Source organism: Botryllus schlosseri, chromosome 8, assembly GCF_051294905.1.
Source record: "Botryllus schlosseri isolate E-star chromosome 8, Bs_hap1, whole genome shotgun sequence".
Lineage (NCBI taxonomy): Eukaryota > Metazoa > Chordata > Ascidiacea > Stolidobranchia > Styelidae > Botryllus > Botryllus schlosseri.
The window spans coordinates 6,025,393-6,043,816 of NC_137243.1; the positions used below are offsets into that span (position 1 = coordinate 6,025,393).

At 41.5% G+C, this 18,424-nt stretch overlaps 1 protein-coding gene and 1 long non-coding RNA gene across 2 annotated transcripts; one reads left to right on the top strand and one right to left on the bottom strand.

The window, feature by feature from the left end:
- Positions 1-4,370: 4,370 nt before the first annotated feature.
- LOC145444972 (uncharacterized) lies at positions 4,371-8,277 on the bottom strand. The gene has a single exon (XM_080323049.1). The coding sequence runs from the start codon at positions 8,107-8,109 to the stop codon at positions 6,295-6,297; it is 1,815 nt and encodes a 604-aa protein (XP_080179175.1). The 5' UTR covers positions 8,110-8,277; the 3' UTR covers positions 4,371-6,294.
- A 7,520-nt stretch (positions 8,278-15,797) lies between these two features.
- LOC145443967 (uncharacterized) lies at positions 15,798-16,831 on the top strand. The gene is made up of 2 exons (XR_013916577.1): positions 15,798-16,116; positions 16,167-16,831. It is a non-coding gene; the product is annotated as an uncharacterized LOC145443967 (long non-coding RNA).
- The last annotated feature ends 1,593 nt before the right edge of the window (positions 16,832-18,424 follow it).

Below are 18,424 nucleotides of genomic sequence, written 5' to 3' on the forward strand. Positions count from 1 at the left end.
ATTTGTGTTTTAATCAGGGCTTTGGAGCAGCCGCAAATTTGCATTGCTCCAGCTCCGGCTCCGGAGCTTTCTTCTATCATACATTAGCTCCGGCTCCAGCTCCAGGGCCGCATCATTACCACTGCTCCGGCTCCGGCTCTGAAAACTATCGAAGGTGTCTGTCTATACCAGGGGTAGGCAACCCGCGGCCTGCGGGCCATATGTGGCCCGCGAGAAGGTTTTGAGTAGCCCGCGAGCTAATTTCCTATTGTATTATCGAGATTCCCTGTTATATTATCGAAATTGAATTGCTCAGATTGTGAACTTGCAAGGCCAACCAAAAATATGATTAGTCTGGCCGCGACACTTGGGATGTTGATGACTAAGATATCAGTTCCGACGCATTGGCAGATCCAGGGTCCAGTCACATTTTTAGTAAATCGTCGTACATTACAATAAACTTATGAAGTAGTAAAATTTTTCTTCACGCAGCGCGTGTTTAATTGTCACACAATTTCTTTCTTTGTTGCCTACCTCCACCTGAAAATGAAAAAAAAACGCCTGATATAGCCGATTGAGTCTAACTATATTCGCAATTACGAGAGAAAGTCTTTTCGCGATTGCGCTCGCAGAAAGATCGTGGACGATGAAAAGTAGGCACAAAATGATTGTCGTATATTAGCGGAAATCTTCGATATCGATATTTCCAGATGCCGAATAGTCTTGTCCTTGCAAACAGAGCCCAGTGGGCGGTATATAGTCGACCCGCAGTATACCCAAGTAATAATAATATTGACTTTGAAAATGTTTTGAACAAAGACTTTAAAAAAATGTGTTTTTTTAGGTTGTAAAATTGTGCCATAATTGTGTAAATACTTTTCGAAAAACATGTTGAATGGGCCTGTACGGACAGTAACCACCCGATTTAGCCGACATACATCGATATGGGATGGTTGGAACCCTCAAAATAGTCGGTTCAACAGTTATACGACGGATATTTCGTCAAAGGAGCTATATTTACCCTATATTTTTTATTGTCAATGTCAATACACATTCGTGACGTCATGGCGTAAAAAAACATGATTCAAACATGTTTGCTTTAAATTGATTTTTGTTTTAAATGCAACCCTAGTTTATAGTAATAGGAAGTTAAGTTCCAGTCAATACCGTGCCACGACGCGCCAAAAGACATATGCAGTTTCGACCAACACGCGACTTCACGAAGTGTGCTACTATAAAAAGGCCTTGGCCGTAATTCAGGGTATGTGTCCATTGCCAATAGCCGCGCTGGGTGGACGTGACTAATATTCCACGGTCCTTCCAATCCGAGCCCACAATGAAAATGCCACCCGGGCACCCACAGAGCATTAAAGACATGACAATATGTGTCTGCGTCTCACGAAAGTTTTTCATTTAGCCTGCCACGTTTGGGATACAACAATATCTTTTGATTATATAACAGACCGGAGGTCACGAATTAACAACATACACTAAAGTAAAACAGGATACCAGACGTTATAATTATGAATTACTTGTGGAACGTTTTGATAACCTGATATACAGCATCGGCGGGTGTTCTTACAATCAGACTAATGTACGTACGTCGAATATATCTATTTGCTGTGGATACTTCTTACGCAATGACTAGAAAAGCTAATAGGCTACTTCTGACGCAATAATGAGCAATGGCATTTGAAAATCAGACGTTTGTGCTATCACGAGCCTGGTATAATATCTCTTCATTGTCCACGAATGTTCCGTTTATGTCATAGTCCTTGTACAAATAAAAAGTAATCGTTCTTTCACAAAGAAATCGATTAGATATGAGAAGTAGTCAATTACGATTACTTCGGAATTTTTTCGAATGTAATCGATTGCGATTACGATTACTTGAAAATGCTGTAATCGTCGTAATCGATTACGATTACTAATCGCGATTACCCCATGTCTGCTCGTCATATCGGCATGTGCAACGAAATCACGTTTTTATCCTCTCTCTCATTTCGCATAATACATAGTGATAATACATAGTGATCATTATTTTCGAACCGTATACCAACAAGGTTATGCTGATGATGAAGTTGCGCGTATGCCGAATACCCACAACATTCACAGGCATATTTCGCATACCGAGGTTCGGCACTCATGTATGAAAATTGAACATTGAACATATGACTGCTCTGCTGTTAAATCCCCACGAACATGGTTAGTCAAAAAAGGTAGCACCAAAGAGGAAAAGATTCTTAATTTCGCGAAGGCCTGCTGTTGAATTATGTGAACTCAGCAGATATGGTTGTTGCATATATAATAGGATCTTATGAAATACGTCGGAGCCGGAGCTACCCCTAAAATAACTGGCTCCAGCTCCGGCTCCGGCTGAATTTTAAGTAGAGCTCCGGCTCCGGCTCCAGCTCCGGTAAAAATGCACGGCTCCGGGGCTCCGGCTCCGGGCTCCGGCTCCGAAGCCCTGGTTTTAATGCAACCCCAGTTACAATCCGTGCGTATAATAACCATTCCAAAGCCGTTTCTGGCAGTTCTCGTTTCCAAACCGAATTTATAATATCCTGGCTATTAGTAACAAATAGTGTCTAATAATGTATAAACACACCCCACATCTAGTGGTTTCCAACCTTTTATGGTCGTGACTCCATCTCCAATTTGAAATGTTCCGTGGCCCAATGTTCCATCTAATTTATGACGAGTCTGCGCGCACTCATCAACTCATTGCGCGATCCCTTGGACAACAGTGCGTGACAAATAAAAAAAATGTCATCACTTCGTATTTTTTGCTTAGATTTGCTGTGCGCAGAGACCGTGTCAGCACTGCGCAATTGCGCACGTGCGCAGCTTAGAGGGAACATAGCGGCGTAGCCCAGATCAAAAATTGACGAGCTGATTACTGAAAGAAGTCAGAACCTTTGCCGGACTTACTCGCGGGCTACTTTGGAATCTGATTACGTTCAATATCTTCGCGAATCCCAGAATAAAGGCATATACACGACGCCTAAGTTTCGAACCACTATCTTTAAATGAAGCATTTGAACGGCCTTATTCATCTCTAGAAATATACCGTTCCCCTATAATTGCGATTATAGGCTTATTCCAGTAAATGAAGGTTATTTATATTCTATTGCAGTTTTTGTGAGGGTGGCAGTACCTATATTAAAAACAGTAAATGCGATAGTAAATCGCGTGCAGCGCGAAGAAAAATTTCATGTAGCATATATATTCCCAAAAATAATGTTATTATGTTGATTTACGAAAAATTATGACCATACGTCAAGCTTTCAAAATTACGGACATGTAAGCATATTTTACAAATTCCCCCAGGAAGCAAGTTTGGACAGTGAAATTCCGGACATGTCATGGAAATTCCTGACGTATGGCAACCCTAGTATATGCTCACCTCGCTGGCAACAACTGGCGCGTGTGCTCCAACGAAGCCAGATACATGGTACATTGGTAATTCCTTGCTAATGCGAAAGACTGCCGACTTATGGGGTAATCCTATAAGTACATAGCCCTGTGCCAGTGGTTCCCAACCGATGTGGAATTCACAATTGGTGGGGAATGCGGGGCTTTCAAGTGGGAACACACTAGGTAATTAGGCACATGCAGTTTGATACCGGCTCACTGGCTCTGGGCTGCATTCGTCGCTGATTTTATGTCTTGTTGTACACAAAAATTTATTCTGAAAAACCAATATTGGCATTACAAACACGTTTAGCACGAGCGGCATGACGTGCAATAACGCTTTCGCATAATCTTGCAGTATCCCGGTACACAATAAATTTACGCTATTGTCTACTGCCAGACATCCCTAAGTAATTGAGTGCACTCAACCAAGCAAATAGCATGTCTGGGTCATTTATCATCTCACTTCGGTGAACTTGAAGTTTGATAAAAACGTAGTCACTAAAGTTAAAAGAATATACGACCGTAGTTATCTCGAATTCCGGTTAGCGTTTCGTCAGATAAAATATCAGCAACTTCTACAATCGTTGGTTTTCCTTACTCGGGTCGTCATAATCAATTCTTGAGCGTCTTTAACTTGCACCAATACCAAGTCGTTACTATCCAATTCTTGCGAAATTTTATTGGAGGGAACATTTTTATGGGTTGCATAGAGAGAGGGGTTTTAGGTTTTTAAGAGAACGAAGGAAAAAAGATCGGGAACCATTTCGCTATACTCTGAATCAGTGTCAGCGTGACGTACAGTCAGTGAAGCCATAGGATAATAATTTCCGCGGGACCGATGACAGATGTCTGAAATGCACTGATTTTTACAGTTTTGTCGTGGTATTCCTTAACACGAAAGAATTGTACTGCAATAACCGAAGTCTTGTTCATTACGTGCGCCTATACTCACGATGTCGACATCACACGACAAACTCTCAAAAACTCGTATTGATTAATTGCAACGCAAAACACCAATAATAATCATATATGTATGCATAATATATAATTATACAACATCATAATTCGATGACTACTTATAAATGAGTGCGAAAAGGTAACCGGGCAACAAATTTAACCGTCGCTGTGGAATCGATTGGCAATGTCCATTTTGAGAAAATTAACTCAAGGTGAAGCTTTCATTTTCTTTTGGTCATAACTTGGTAATGGACAACTATATGTGAAACGGTGCGATATAAACATGGCCAAGAGATGGCGGGAAAAAATGAACATTTTACAAGAACTCGATTTTATATGATTTTGAAAAATAGATCTCAAAATTTGAAAAATGGACATAAGCGACATTGATTTCACGGCAATGATAGGCTCGCTGAGTATAGAAGCGACTAAATCAGTGGTTCCCAAACGGTGGGGAATTCCCCACTGGTGGGGAATTCAATGGTTTCTGGTGGGGAATAGACGCATTTGCTCAAAATTATATACAGGACAGTCTACATATTCACGGAGACACATGCACAATTACCGTTACCAGTTCACTGCTCTGGAATGTATGTATCGAAAATTATATTGCGTGTTGTTCACAAAACCTAATTTTCAACTCTGGATGGTCATTGGTCAATGATGGCGTCACAAACGCATCCAGCACGAATAGTTTGACGTGAAATAAAACTTTCGCGAAGTTCTGAGCGTTACTGGTATCGGTTCACAATACGTTTTATGTTGCAGTTATATAGGCGATTGTCTTGCGTTGGTGCGCTTATGTGTGTCTTGTGTAGTTAAACCAGCAAGTAGCTGCTTTGTGATTATAAAACTTGGGTAGCGGCGAACAGGACCGTAACTGCCGCACCTCAAACCCCCCAATTGTGGAGGGCGAGCTCGAAAGGGCCCAAAATTATATCGTGCATTAACATGAATTAAAGTATTTCTTGAGAAATTTATGTCATTTTTCAAAGATTTTTCGCGCTTTACTATTGACGGATATCTGATTATTGGATACCCCTTCCCCCACGAAAATAGTAGCATATATAGAAATTGAGACTTCGATGTCGGCCATTACTGTGCCACGACGCACCGTGGCATATGAAGTTATAGGCAAGGTAACATGCAACTGCGAGAAGTGTGCCAGAACGAACAACAGCGAGAAGACCTTGGCCGAAAAGGACTGCCCTTGTGGTGACCGAAAACTTCGATATATATACAATATACTTATACATATATGTTTGATTGTCCGGCGGCTAAATGGCTGGCACCGAATGTTCTTGTCCTGGCGATCTGAACCCCACAGGACAAATGTCATCTCACAGGGAAAAATTACTTGCAATTAAAGCAAGACCAATTTGAAATCGTGTGTGCCTTTTATTTTGGCGATTTCCATATATTTTGACATAACAGATACAGGAGGTCACGAAATAGCATATTGTAACGAAGTCAATATACCAACGGGTCCGCCCGAAGATGTTTAATTCTTATTTAGGGGTTCTACTTTTTCCGACTCGCCTCACTCAGCTCTACCGGTAATCTGATTACGAGGGGATAAAAAATTGATAGCAAAATATATGCAATTCCCGATCATATTGACCGATTCAAACACAAATTATATAAATGTTTCGCGCTTCGCGCGTTTAGTCGATATAAGACGACGCACTAAACAGTAGACCCAATGTAGGAGATAAGCAGCGGGGAAAAGCATATAGGCTCAGCGGGGCTAAGGGGGTTTATCACCCTGTGGGGGCCCAAGACCAACGTTTTTTTGGTGGGCGCTGACGAAGTGCTGTTATGGTCCCGGTGGGGAATGAAGGCTCGAAATAAATCTGAAGTGGGGAAAGAAGACAATAAGGTTGGGAACCACTGGATTAAATTATATAGTTTCTGTATTTCGGATTATACTTGACTGGCTCGTCATCGTGGTCGACCTCGATGATTAAACCGTCTCGCTAATCGCGAGCGGTGTAGCATTTGATTACATAGCAACGCGTCGTCTTGAAGAGCATGCCGTAGGGGATGTCGATGACTGGGTGGTGGGTGTCTAATATGATGTGGTGGTGGCGGGTGTCGCATATGATGTGGGGGTCGGCGATGAAACGGAGGTGGTGGGTGGCGGGAGTGTGGGGGGCGATGAGGGTGCGGGTAACCATGCATAAAGTGGTGATTCCACTCGTGGTCGAAATCAGCCAATTCTTCATGAGGATAAGTGGCACTCGGGAAAGGTGGTCCATAGTCATCAGGGGAACATATGTCATCATTCTGTTCTTCAATCCCTTCCGGGACTACGTAGTCAAAAACTCGATCGACCGAATCAGTTTTCGCTGCCGGTTCGGTTACTTCTGCATCTAAATAACCCGAACGTTCCAATGTGGCAGTTTCGGAATTATTTAAATCTTGGAAATTAGCTCTATTCATGGAAGTAAGATTAGCTTCATTTGAAACAGAGGCAAAACTCTGCTCGATAATATTCTCCTCAACTAACTGTGTTGCTTCACGGTCTTTTTTTGCGAGTGCCTCATCGCCTTTGTCGCTTTCTTGTCTCGTATTTTGAGCTTTTGCTGCAAATACATCCATCAATATCGCCATCGATTCGCTGGATTCCCGAACAAGCATTTCGTTTCTCACATTGCCTTGTATGAATTCGAGAGGCATTGCGTCAAAGTTTAGAAGCCGGAATAGACCCGGAAAACGATTTTTTCTTTGTTTCCCGCCCTTGGTCCATTTCAAAATAGCCTCCCATTTCACTTCCTCCGAGCATATACTTTTCTGGATAGCCGCTGCAACATCGCCATACAACAATGATTCGAATTCGTTCTTCCGCGATATTTCTACGAAGTTAGTTATCAGAATCTCATTCAGAGTGTTATTGATAGCAGAGACATCGCCGATCTCACAGTGATGGAGAATTTGCTTTAATTGACAGCAAATTGTTGTGCTAATAAGCGCCAATTCATCGGGTGTCAATGTGACCAATCTTTCTTGTATGATCTCTCGACATTGTTTTGAATGTTTGACTTCCTCTTCGCCCCAAGATGATAATATGAAACTTTCCAAATTAATGTTACTTTCTGAATATAATCTCAACAATAGCGCCAGATGTTTGGTCCTTTCGATGGCATCATGACGGATCCAGTTAATCACCCCTAGCCATACTGTTCCCTTATCTGCATCAAGAATTTTGATGAATTCCGCGACCTCATCAACAGATAAACTGAAAAACTGATCAGTTGATGATATATCCTTGATATTGCCTTGAATGAATTTCGTTGACTCAATTTCCACATTCTCGAAACCGTATGCGCATGCCAAACGTCTTGCATGGAGCGCGGTATCAATTCCTAGGTTTTCTTCAAGATAATCGCTGCAGAATTCAAGGAATAGGTCTAGCTGCATGAAAGCAGCTGCATATAGAACATCACTAATTTCTGCTGCGCTTAAATCAGCTTCTCCCGAGTACATGAATTCAATACATGCCTTTATAGCTCCCGGTGTAACTTCTTTCATAACGACTTCACCGTCTATAGTCTCCTTCATATTGTGTGATAGCATTGCCTTAAAATAAGGCGAACTAGCCGCCATGACAAGCCGATGAACCCTGAACACAACAGATCCGACTATAACCTTGAAATCGGTTATTTCTTCGCTACATCTCATTTCGAGAATCCCATCCCGTAATTTGGCAGCGTGGGCTTCTTTGAAGCGTTGTCGATGCGCTGACTTCTCTGACATGCTGTACTAGCTACATAATAGAAAAGGTATCGCAGAAGTCGACCGTGCTTCCAATTTCAATAAACTCGATCGTCATGCCTAGTGGTCAGCCAAGCATGGGAAGATAAACAAAGCAATGTTCTATTGAACGTAGATCACGTGATATAATTTTAGTTTGTCACATCATTCATGATGATGAGCCAATATATTGCGGTCTGGCTGTATCGAAACAGTCAGACTGGCGTTGCAATAAAATATTTATGATATAAGACTTGTATGATGTGCTCTGTCTAATACAGTATGTTGCGATATCCGTCGTGCCATGACTGCCTCCCTGCAAACCGCTGCAGGATGACGGCAAAGGTCATATCAATCGCAGCAGTCCATTCTGTAAACAGGCCTGCACAACCGTCTAACCGTACGTGGCCATCTAGCCAAACTTACAGTTCGACGTAACGTACGTAGGCGTTGGCGGTATGTTTAATGACGTCGCATCAAAATGATCAAATATGGACATTGTACAAGACACTGGGATTGCAAAACGGGGCTATCGGGACGCCGTAACGTCTTACGATCAATATTCTGAAATACTACATTTTAAGATACGCATAGTTCTTCAGTTCTGGTTCCCAAAATACATAAAACTGGTCACTTAAGTCGTTAAAAAAACTGGAAAGTATCCAGCACGAATGTAGTGCCGGAATTTTGAACAAGACTGTGTCCTATTGCCTTTTAAAATGCCTTTTCCGTGATATACCTCTTCTACACTACAACCCTACCTACACTGAAAAGGGATATACTTAGAAACGATAGGAGTCCATTTACCACCGATTCGATCCCGACCTTCGAACTCTCATACCATTAGAGGCGGTCATCGATTACTGCGATCAACTGGGAAGCGAGCGGCGCAGTTGGTTAAACACCCGCATCCCGACACCAATGGTGTGACCTCGCTGCATATGTCGTACGAAAAGCCCAATTCAATCAAGTCGAGCTTACAAAATCGGCAGCGACAGACTCTGATGAGGACACGTGGATAGAGACTGGAAGATGTGAATGAATTCGTGACTGGAAGTCGTCCGCAAAGCGTACCGACAGCAAAAGACATACGAACATTACAATATTCATGATCGGGCGCGAATGACCGTATCGGCGATAAGCGCCAAAATTGTTCAATAGAAACAAAAAACACGAATTCTGGGATATGGGGACTACGACAAATTACGACCTTATCTGACACGTTACACTGGCAATGTCGGGAGGGGCGACGCTCGCAAAACAGAATTCAACGATTGATGTTAATTTCAATTCTCGCTACCTCCCTTCTGATAAGTATAACAAACCAAAATAACAGACAAAGTTAGTACTTTCACGTTAGAAAATCATAACGTGATGATTGATGGCCTCAAAGATACAGTGACCTACAAATCACAGAACGCTATATACAGCGATATGCCCAAAACTTATTCATGTTAAATATTTCAATGAATGGTAAAATCAATTCAAGTAGGCCATGCGTAGAATATAATGGGATAGTTTCGGGGACTGCTCGCAAAAACGAACACCAAGCTTATATGGTCATGGTCATACAAGCTTAATTCGATCTCAAATTCTGTGAATCAAATGCATCAATGAAGTATGCAAGCTACAATTGGCTCAACTGGCGCATTGAAAAGTCCTTCACACCATCTTGTCTCACATAGACATTTACCAGCTTCTGTTCGAACGCCCCGCTGGGATTTTATTATTATCTGGGCTCCTCATCACCGACTTCACTACAGTTGCAAATTTGAAAAATTGTGCAAGTCAGGTGAGCCGAGCTACAAGTCGACAGCAATGACTACGATCGGGACGCATGGAAGAGGGAGGTAATAATGTACAATGGCCGCGAGAAAGATTGCGAGACGTCCAAAACAATGTCGAAGCAAAGACTCCGCGAACATTGTGAAATTCGTGTCGTGGTGTATAAGGCCCGAAAAGACGATATGCGCCTCTGTGTTTGTGTTGTGACCAGGGCTGTAAAGTCCGTTAATTTTACCACCGACTTCAACTCCGACTCCAGGCATTTTCAATAGACCGACTCCAACTCCGACTATTTTCCTCACAGAACTCCTACTCCGACTACAAATTTACTTCGAAAATTAGATGCCACAGTGATGGTTAAATGACCTTCATATAACCATTACACCTACGCAAACATATTACTAACAATGACATGCAAAATTGTTCCATTGTGGCACAGCTCGAAATATTCACCGTGCAATTAACATGGAAGTACTCATTTCGAAATGTCCTTCCTTTCCTTATGTTACAAATTTTTAGAACAAAGACAAGCCACGGATCTTCTAATATTTATCAATCATTTAAGTGTCCCGTCCTGTATAATTAAAATGCGGAAAAAACAATAGAAGTGTAGCTCTTGTGTATGCGTCAGCAACTAATACAGAGATGTACAAATTTTTCGCTACGCACACTATACTGACGACCAGGGTCGAATCAGTACTTCGTCAGCCCCCCCCCCCCCCCAAACGTTGGTCCTGCCCCCCCCCCCGTAGGATTGGAAACAAAACTTATGGTGGGCGATACGAATGACTATTTTACCACTACCAGAAAAGCACGTTTCCTGTTATAGGGAATCTGTGTATACATGTACGTGGTCGCGTGCGCGCGAAAAAAATTATTGTTCAGGTTTGAACTTTATCTATGATATTGGTAATTTCTTATATTGCTATGAATTTTTCATCCTCTCTCAGTACGTGTGGATACATTTATTGGTAAAGCAGAGCGAGTAGGGGACTTCAGATAGCATGCACGGGAATATTCCGCGCCAATGCACAATCGTGAATATATATATCGATGGTTTTGGCCAACATGGGGTGATCATTTTCGGTCAAGGTTTAATTTGCTAACACACTTTGCGAAGTCGCATGTTGGCCGAAACTTCAGAGGTCTTGGTGTGTCGTGGAGTGGTAATGGCCGGCGCTGAAATGCCTATTTTTTTTATTGGACGCTGAGTGTACCCATATTAAAAATCACGAATTCAAATAAATTACATCGCCCAAAATGCTCGATAATTTATGTTGATTTGCGAAATAATTTTGGGCCCCTTCGAGTTCGCCCCCCAATTAGGGGGTTTGGGTGCGGCAGTTACGGTCCTGTTGATGACAAGCACACACTCTAACTCTCACTACTAATATACGGCGGTCAGAAACGAAAGTTCGGAAGTATTCAAATAGCATATGTCTGCGTGCACTTGGTCAAGTATTCCTGGACTAGGACTATACTTGCACTTGTTCTTAAACATTTGTTCGACCCTACCAACTGAGATAGGCTACTTCCAAGAAATATTTTTGATTTTTGTCATGTGGGAAACAGCGTTTGATGATATTTGCATCAATTTTACAAGTGATGTCGTCACTTACAAAACCAGCGATTTACTTACTCTTTCACCCTATACAGTATCATGGCATAATTCCAAAAACTGCACCAATTTGTGATTGCACCAGTGATTTGTGTCGGTAAGTAAGGTTGTTCAAAATTTGGAAAATGTTTAAAATGCTGCGTTTTAATGTCTCATTCTATAGATTATATTGATAAAAAAAACATGAATGAGCTCGCAAAAAGCCCACAGAAAAGCCGTTAAGATTTCGTGCAAAGCGTTTGAAAGTAGCAGCTGATGAGTGCCAGCGACCGTAGAATGGCGTGGAGACTAGTAATCACACAATCACGGATCTTGATTGGCTGACCGGATATGATTCAATGATCACGAGGGCAGCGGATTGTTGATTAGGTACTTCTATATGTGTTCAAGAAATCTATAGATTAATAAGGCAGTGATTCCGTCAGCGCATTGCACGTTGGTGATTTAATAAGTAAATGTGACAACTGGTCATATAATGTTTTAGTTGTAAGAGTAGTTTACGATACGTTAGAGCAATTATGTTACAGACATGACAGAAGTGACTGAATGTGCACTTGTGCAGTTGTGCACATGTGCACTTATAGAACTAAATATACATCCGAGACATAGAACTAAATATACATCCGAGAAATAGCCTAACTGGCCATTAGGGTTGTTCATAATTTGAAAAATCTCAAAATTTATGCTTATCCGTGTCTCATTCTATAGATTATAGATAAAAAAAAACGTCAATGAACCTCAATAAGTTCACAGTAAAGTCGTTAACATTTGTCTAAATGCGTTTGAAAGTAGCTGCCGTAGAGTGGGCGTGTCAGCAGCCATAGAACGGCAAGCAGACTAGTAATCACGAAATCATGGCGCTTGATTCGCTAATCTGCTATGCTTGAATGATCACGACCACAGCGGCTTGCTGATCAACAGGTCAAGGAGTCGGCTAACAGCGGTGTTTCTGTAAGCGCATTGCAGGATGGTCCCCAGATAATGATTTAGGATTAATTCATAACATTTTGAGTCACGAAATACATGATGAACTAAAACAGCTGCTTCACAAAAACTTTAAATACATGACTGGAGATGGCTTATTGTGAAGGTAACCTTTGTTGCCTGTATGCCTCGTTTTCATTGAGGGAAAGCATAAAAATACGCCAAGAAATATTGCAAAGGCGCTTGGGCAAGTGGAGAACGAATATCTAGTTTCAGAGGGGATGTACCATCATTGAATACAAATATAAAACTTGAAATTGATACTACTTCGTCGGATCTTATTAGGCTCTTGTCGTGGTATATAATTGAAGTCTTGAATGCTGTAAGGGCTGGATGAATCAGCCCTTTATGCTTGGCACTTGTCAGATTCTCGCAGCCTAATGAAGTCTATTGGCAATTGCTGTCAAAGCCTTCAATGATGCCGCGGAAAGAGGTCTAAATGAAAGCATAGACTATGCTGGTAGGACCAGCAAAAAGACAGATCGCTTGAATTGCTTAGCATGTCCCTAAGGAATCTTGATTCGTTACCGACTGCATCACGACTAATGCTTGAATCAAACCAGACATGGACATAAAAAGAATCTATTGAAGCGGTGTGGTAGTTACACTTCTTCAGAGTTTCAATGTTAGCTACCTGGTCGGCCCACATATCTTTTCAGCATACAGGATTGTGTCAAGAATCCATCTCACACGGTGTGCTGCACCAGTTTGGCGATTACTAATATAGATTACCTTCACCGAGAAAAGCAGTACCACTTTGCGTAATCTCAAGCATATCAGATAGGTATTTCTCGGATCTATACTTATACTTAGTTCCATAAGTTCACAATCATTCGCTCTCACCCCTGCCATGCCTACAAGAGGCTATTGTTGCTCGAAACCTATCGCTACCCAGTTTTAGCACTAAAACATTCAATGACCAGGTGCCTCATTTTATTATTAAATCACCGATGTACAATGCGCTTACAGAATCATTGCCGTTAGCGAACTTCTTGGACACGTAGAAGCATATAATCAGCAAGTCGCTGCGGTCGTGATCATTCAAGCATAGCTGATTAACCAATCGAGTGACGTGATTTCGTGATTACTAGTCTTCTCGCCTTTCTATGGTCGGTAACACGCCCACTCTACGGCAGCTACTTTCAAACGCATTTAGACAAATGTTAACGACTTTCCTGCGAGCTTATTGCAAGTTCATTGACGTTTTTTTATCAATATTATACAGAATGAGACATGGATACGTATCTTTTTTGTGATTTTCAAAATTTTGGACAACCCTACTGGCCACATATGCTGTCGATTACGCCAGTAGGCTACTCCTGTTTTTCTGGATGCAGGTAAAGTATAATAGTCATCGCCTGACTAGTGTAGCACACCATGTCAGATGGATGGTGGACACAAGACTGTATGCTCCTTGCTCAGAAGATGTTATGTGGGCCGAACAGGTAGCTTACATTAGAGATATGAAGAAGTGTAGCTTCCGCACGGATTCAATGTGTTTTAACTTTTGTTTCACTTTTTTGCAAGAAACATGATTATAATGATGGACATCAAATCATTTAGCGTACCATGGAAAATCATCTTGCGTGCCACTTTTGGCACGCGTGCCCGGGGTAGCCGATGCCTGGCGTAATCTGTGTTTATAATAAAGTCAATATAACATGGGTTAATATAAGTCGGGATTATGAGAATTATTAGAAATTACTACACCGCCGATGATTCCTTTCCTGAAACTCTAAGTACGACAAAACTAAACATGTTTGGCACATCAGTTCGTAATATTTTGACATTGACATTGATATCGAGCCGAGGTCTATTAGTTCTTCTGCGCTTAGTTATAACGTGATACGAGCTGCGGTTGTCGTAACTCACTTTCGGTAATTAGAGGCACAATCCCGGCTGTGTTTTCTGTACGACATTGGATATAAATTTTAATATAGCTGGGTTAATGTATATGCGTACGCAGTTGTTGATGCGGGCAAATGCGATGTAACAATATTGGTCAGCTGAGCGAGGTGGGTGGCTCAATGGTGGAGCAATCAAGTACTAATATACCGGCAAAGTACATTGTTTCCGCGCGAGGAAACATGTTAATTGCCGTCGGAGGATTCATATTTCGGAAAAGGAAAGTTTCAGTATTGTACATTCTCTGTAATGCCATTCTAGGTAGTGTCCATTCTAGATATTATACTATCTCGGTAATGTCCATTTGCGGTAATGTCATTCTTGGTAATGTCCATTTTGGGTAATGAATGCTCGGTAATGGCCATTCTAGGTATTATACAGTCTCGGTAATGTCCATTTTCGGTAATGGCTATTCTCGGTATTAAACAGTCTCGGTAATGTCTATCTTCGGCAATGTTAATTCTCGGTAATGCCCACTTTCGGTAATACTAGTCTCGGTAATGTCATTCTCGGTATTGCCCATTCTTGGTAATAGCATTCTCGGTAACATACCTTCTCGCTAATGTCCATTCTCAGTAATGTCATCCTCGGTTATGTCCATTGTCGGTAATAGCATCCTCGATAATAAACATTCTCGGTAATGTCATTTTCGGTAATATCCATTCTCGGTAATAGCATTCTCGGTAATATGCTTTCTCGGTAATGTCATTCCAGGTAATGTCTATTCTCGGTAATATACATTCTCGGTAATAGCATTCTCGGTGCGACAGAATGTGTCATAGAGCTGCGATGGGTACATCTGTCGTCTTCACGTTCTCTATGTCATGCTTGTAAAAACATACAGTATGCTAATATTAAAATGCATTCATTTTGATGTGTGACGCTTGGATCGCGTCAGATTTGTGTCGCGGCCTGAACGTTCAAGAACCACTGCTGCAAGGCGTGATTCGATGCCAAGGGACGTACTGGTATCTACAGAATTTGAAGGGACCGAGACCGCGTCAATTGAAATGCGGTTTCTTATTCTGATATATTATTATACCTAGACGTCATTAGTAATTACTTTACTTCCAATGAGACACCTTGGAATTTCTATCTCGGGATACAACATTGTATTCGCTTTTTCGTTTTCCTAGCACCGCTTGTGTAGCATGGATATTGATATGGATCCGGCAACGTTGTTTAGTAACCATACTGAGCACTGAGCAGCCACTCGCTCCATCAAGTATGCCGGACTTGTAGTGAGGAATAGGATCTCGCCGGCTATCCGACAGTCGTCGAACATGTCCAGAGTCCACATTCAAAGCGAAATATAAGCAATTTTTATGAAGCAATACGAGTCAGCCCGCAAGATCCCTTATCACAATTTGACAACTCGACCTCGCTTACCGACATACGCACCAGACATGGGGTAATCGCGATTAGTAATCGTAATCGATTACGACGATTACAGCATTTTGAAGTAATCGTAATCGCAATCGATTACATTCGAAAAAAATCCGAAGTAATCGTAATCGTAATCGACTACTTCCCATATCTAATCGATTTGTTTGTGAAAGAACGATTACTTTTTGTTTAAACAAGGACTATGACATAAACTGAATATTCGTGAACAAGAATGAGATAATATACCACGTTAGCGTTAGCACAGTGCTTTTCAACCTGTGTGACGGTTCGCACTAGTGCGAATGAAAAAAATTTCAGTGCGAATGACGAAGGTGGTGCGAATAGTGCGAATGAAAATCCGGATCAAGTGCGAATGACGAAGGTGGTGCGAATGGTGCGAATGAAAATCCAGATCAAGTGCGAATGAAAATCGTGATTAATTGTTAACTTTTCTAACGTGAAATAATTCAAATGAACCTAATAGGAAATTTAAGATCAGTGTAACATTTGTAGTTGCGACGCAATTGTAAAAACTTAATACGGTCACCACTAATCGTAGCTGTCATAAGCCGAAGTGAATTAATATTCATGCACTAAAATTATCACGTAACCAAAAGCTGGGTTTGGAAGCTGGTGTGGCAGTATAAAGATCTCGACAATCTCTATAGTGGCAGACATACAGTATATCAGCCCGTCTGAGCCTGCGACAGGCTGGAAAAATGACATCAAATTGACTTTTTGCTTTCTTTCGATAAACAATCATCATATTTTCGTAATAACTGTTCGATTAGCGCGATGCACAAGGATAGTAGTAAATACTATCATTACAGACTGACATTTGCAAGTTGCTGTAACGCAAATTTTTACCCCTTTAAGGGTTATTAAAGTATGGACCGCAAAGGGTATAATTTTGGGTCGACACGGTGCCAGAGCTATCTATTATTATGTATGTAATCTTTATTGAATTTATTGCAAAAAATCCTGCGATCGTTTTTACATATCCAAGATCACTGTGTTGGGTACTGTAGCCAATAAGCGAGACACGCATTGAATATGGCTTTATCATGAGAATTCATGATAAGATTTGTCCGACTGCTTTTTCTTGAAAACATGGTCGCAGACCGTTGGGATGAACTACTGTAGGGGCGTGCAACGACTCATTCATTTCGAGGCCAAACCCTTTTGCGTCGGGGCACATGAAGACGTAAAGTTTTGGCGAACAAACCGCTGATAAAATGCGGCGCCAAAAACATAAGCGGCGACAAAACCTCGGCTGAAAAATTACCGATGCTGGATGGCCAAACCTTTTGAGATGGATTGGATATGATGCTCCGTTGTCGGCACGGAATAGTCCCGTTCTTGCAATCTGAGTAGACAGTAGTACAACTGCGATACGCAGAGGAATTTAAATCGCCCTAATTGGAATAGCGTGCGTCAGACGTAGAGCTGTGTCGGGTAGAATTGTGGTGTGCACGTTCTGTATGTCATACATGCCCGTAAAGTCGTAGCATACAACTGTAATATTAAAAATAAATTCCTTTCCATGGGTGAGGCTCGGGTCGCGAGATGCCACAAAAACTCAGATTTTGGAGGTAGTCTAAAAGCTGCTTTGCCGTAATTAACTGTCACGAATTCTCAAGTTAGATAGAGTAGATAGAGTAGGGTAGTACACAAAGTATCGCGAGTTATTTGCTATTCTCATAAACTTGTGAGACAGAAGTTGGAGCAACGTATCATCAGGTAGCGAGCTCTATTGTGCCTAGTCTCCTTGATCGTTTGCACCTTATGTTTCAAAGACATAAGGCAATAGAGTCAACAGAAACATGTGTGTTTTTCATTCTTTCGTAAAACTGGAGCCTCGCGGGACATTTGTGTCAGCTCTCAAAAACGATTTCTGCCAGCAAGCATTTTTCACTCGCGAAAAATACGCTATATTTTGGATAGGAGTGCAGAACAGATTTTAAGACCTGGCCATCCAAGCACAAATCGACGTTCTTGTACCAATTCCCAACAACATTGTTTGGCCGGGAAGGGTTTTAATGAAATAATTGAAAGCAAAACGAGCGAAAAAAGTTGCCTTTTTAATGAGACACTTGATAGCCCAAGCTACATAGTAGCCAATTTGTTGCACATCTGAACAACATATTGTTAAGTAGGCCTATCTTCATCTTCGTTTTGTACAACAATTTTCGATTAGTTTGTGCGAATGAAATTTATTTTACAAAAAAAGTGCGAACGGAGCTCAAAAAGGTTGAAAAGCACTGCGTTAGCACAAACGGCTGTTTTCAAACGCCACTGACTCATTATTACGAAAGAAGCATTAGCTCCGCTCGTCATTGCGTAACAAGTATCCACACATAGTAAACAGACATGCGATGGACATTGTAGTGTGATTGTAAGAACACCTCCCGTGGTGTATATCAGGTTATCAATACACTACAGAAGCCGCTACCTCGCAGCAGGATATTGATCACCACTCTGCCTGTAGTTTCAAATAGTAACTTATGTATTAATGTTTGGTTGTGCTTAGTTAAACGCAGTTTACCATTGCTGCTTGGCGAGCAGGAGGCCTACGTACGCACGTGCACCTGACGAAGATTCGGAATTTTGTACTCGTCGAATAAGACATTGCAGTTTCCA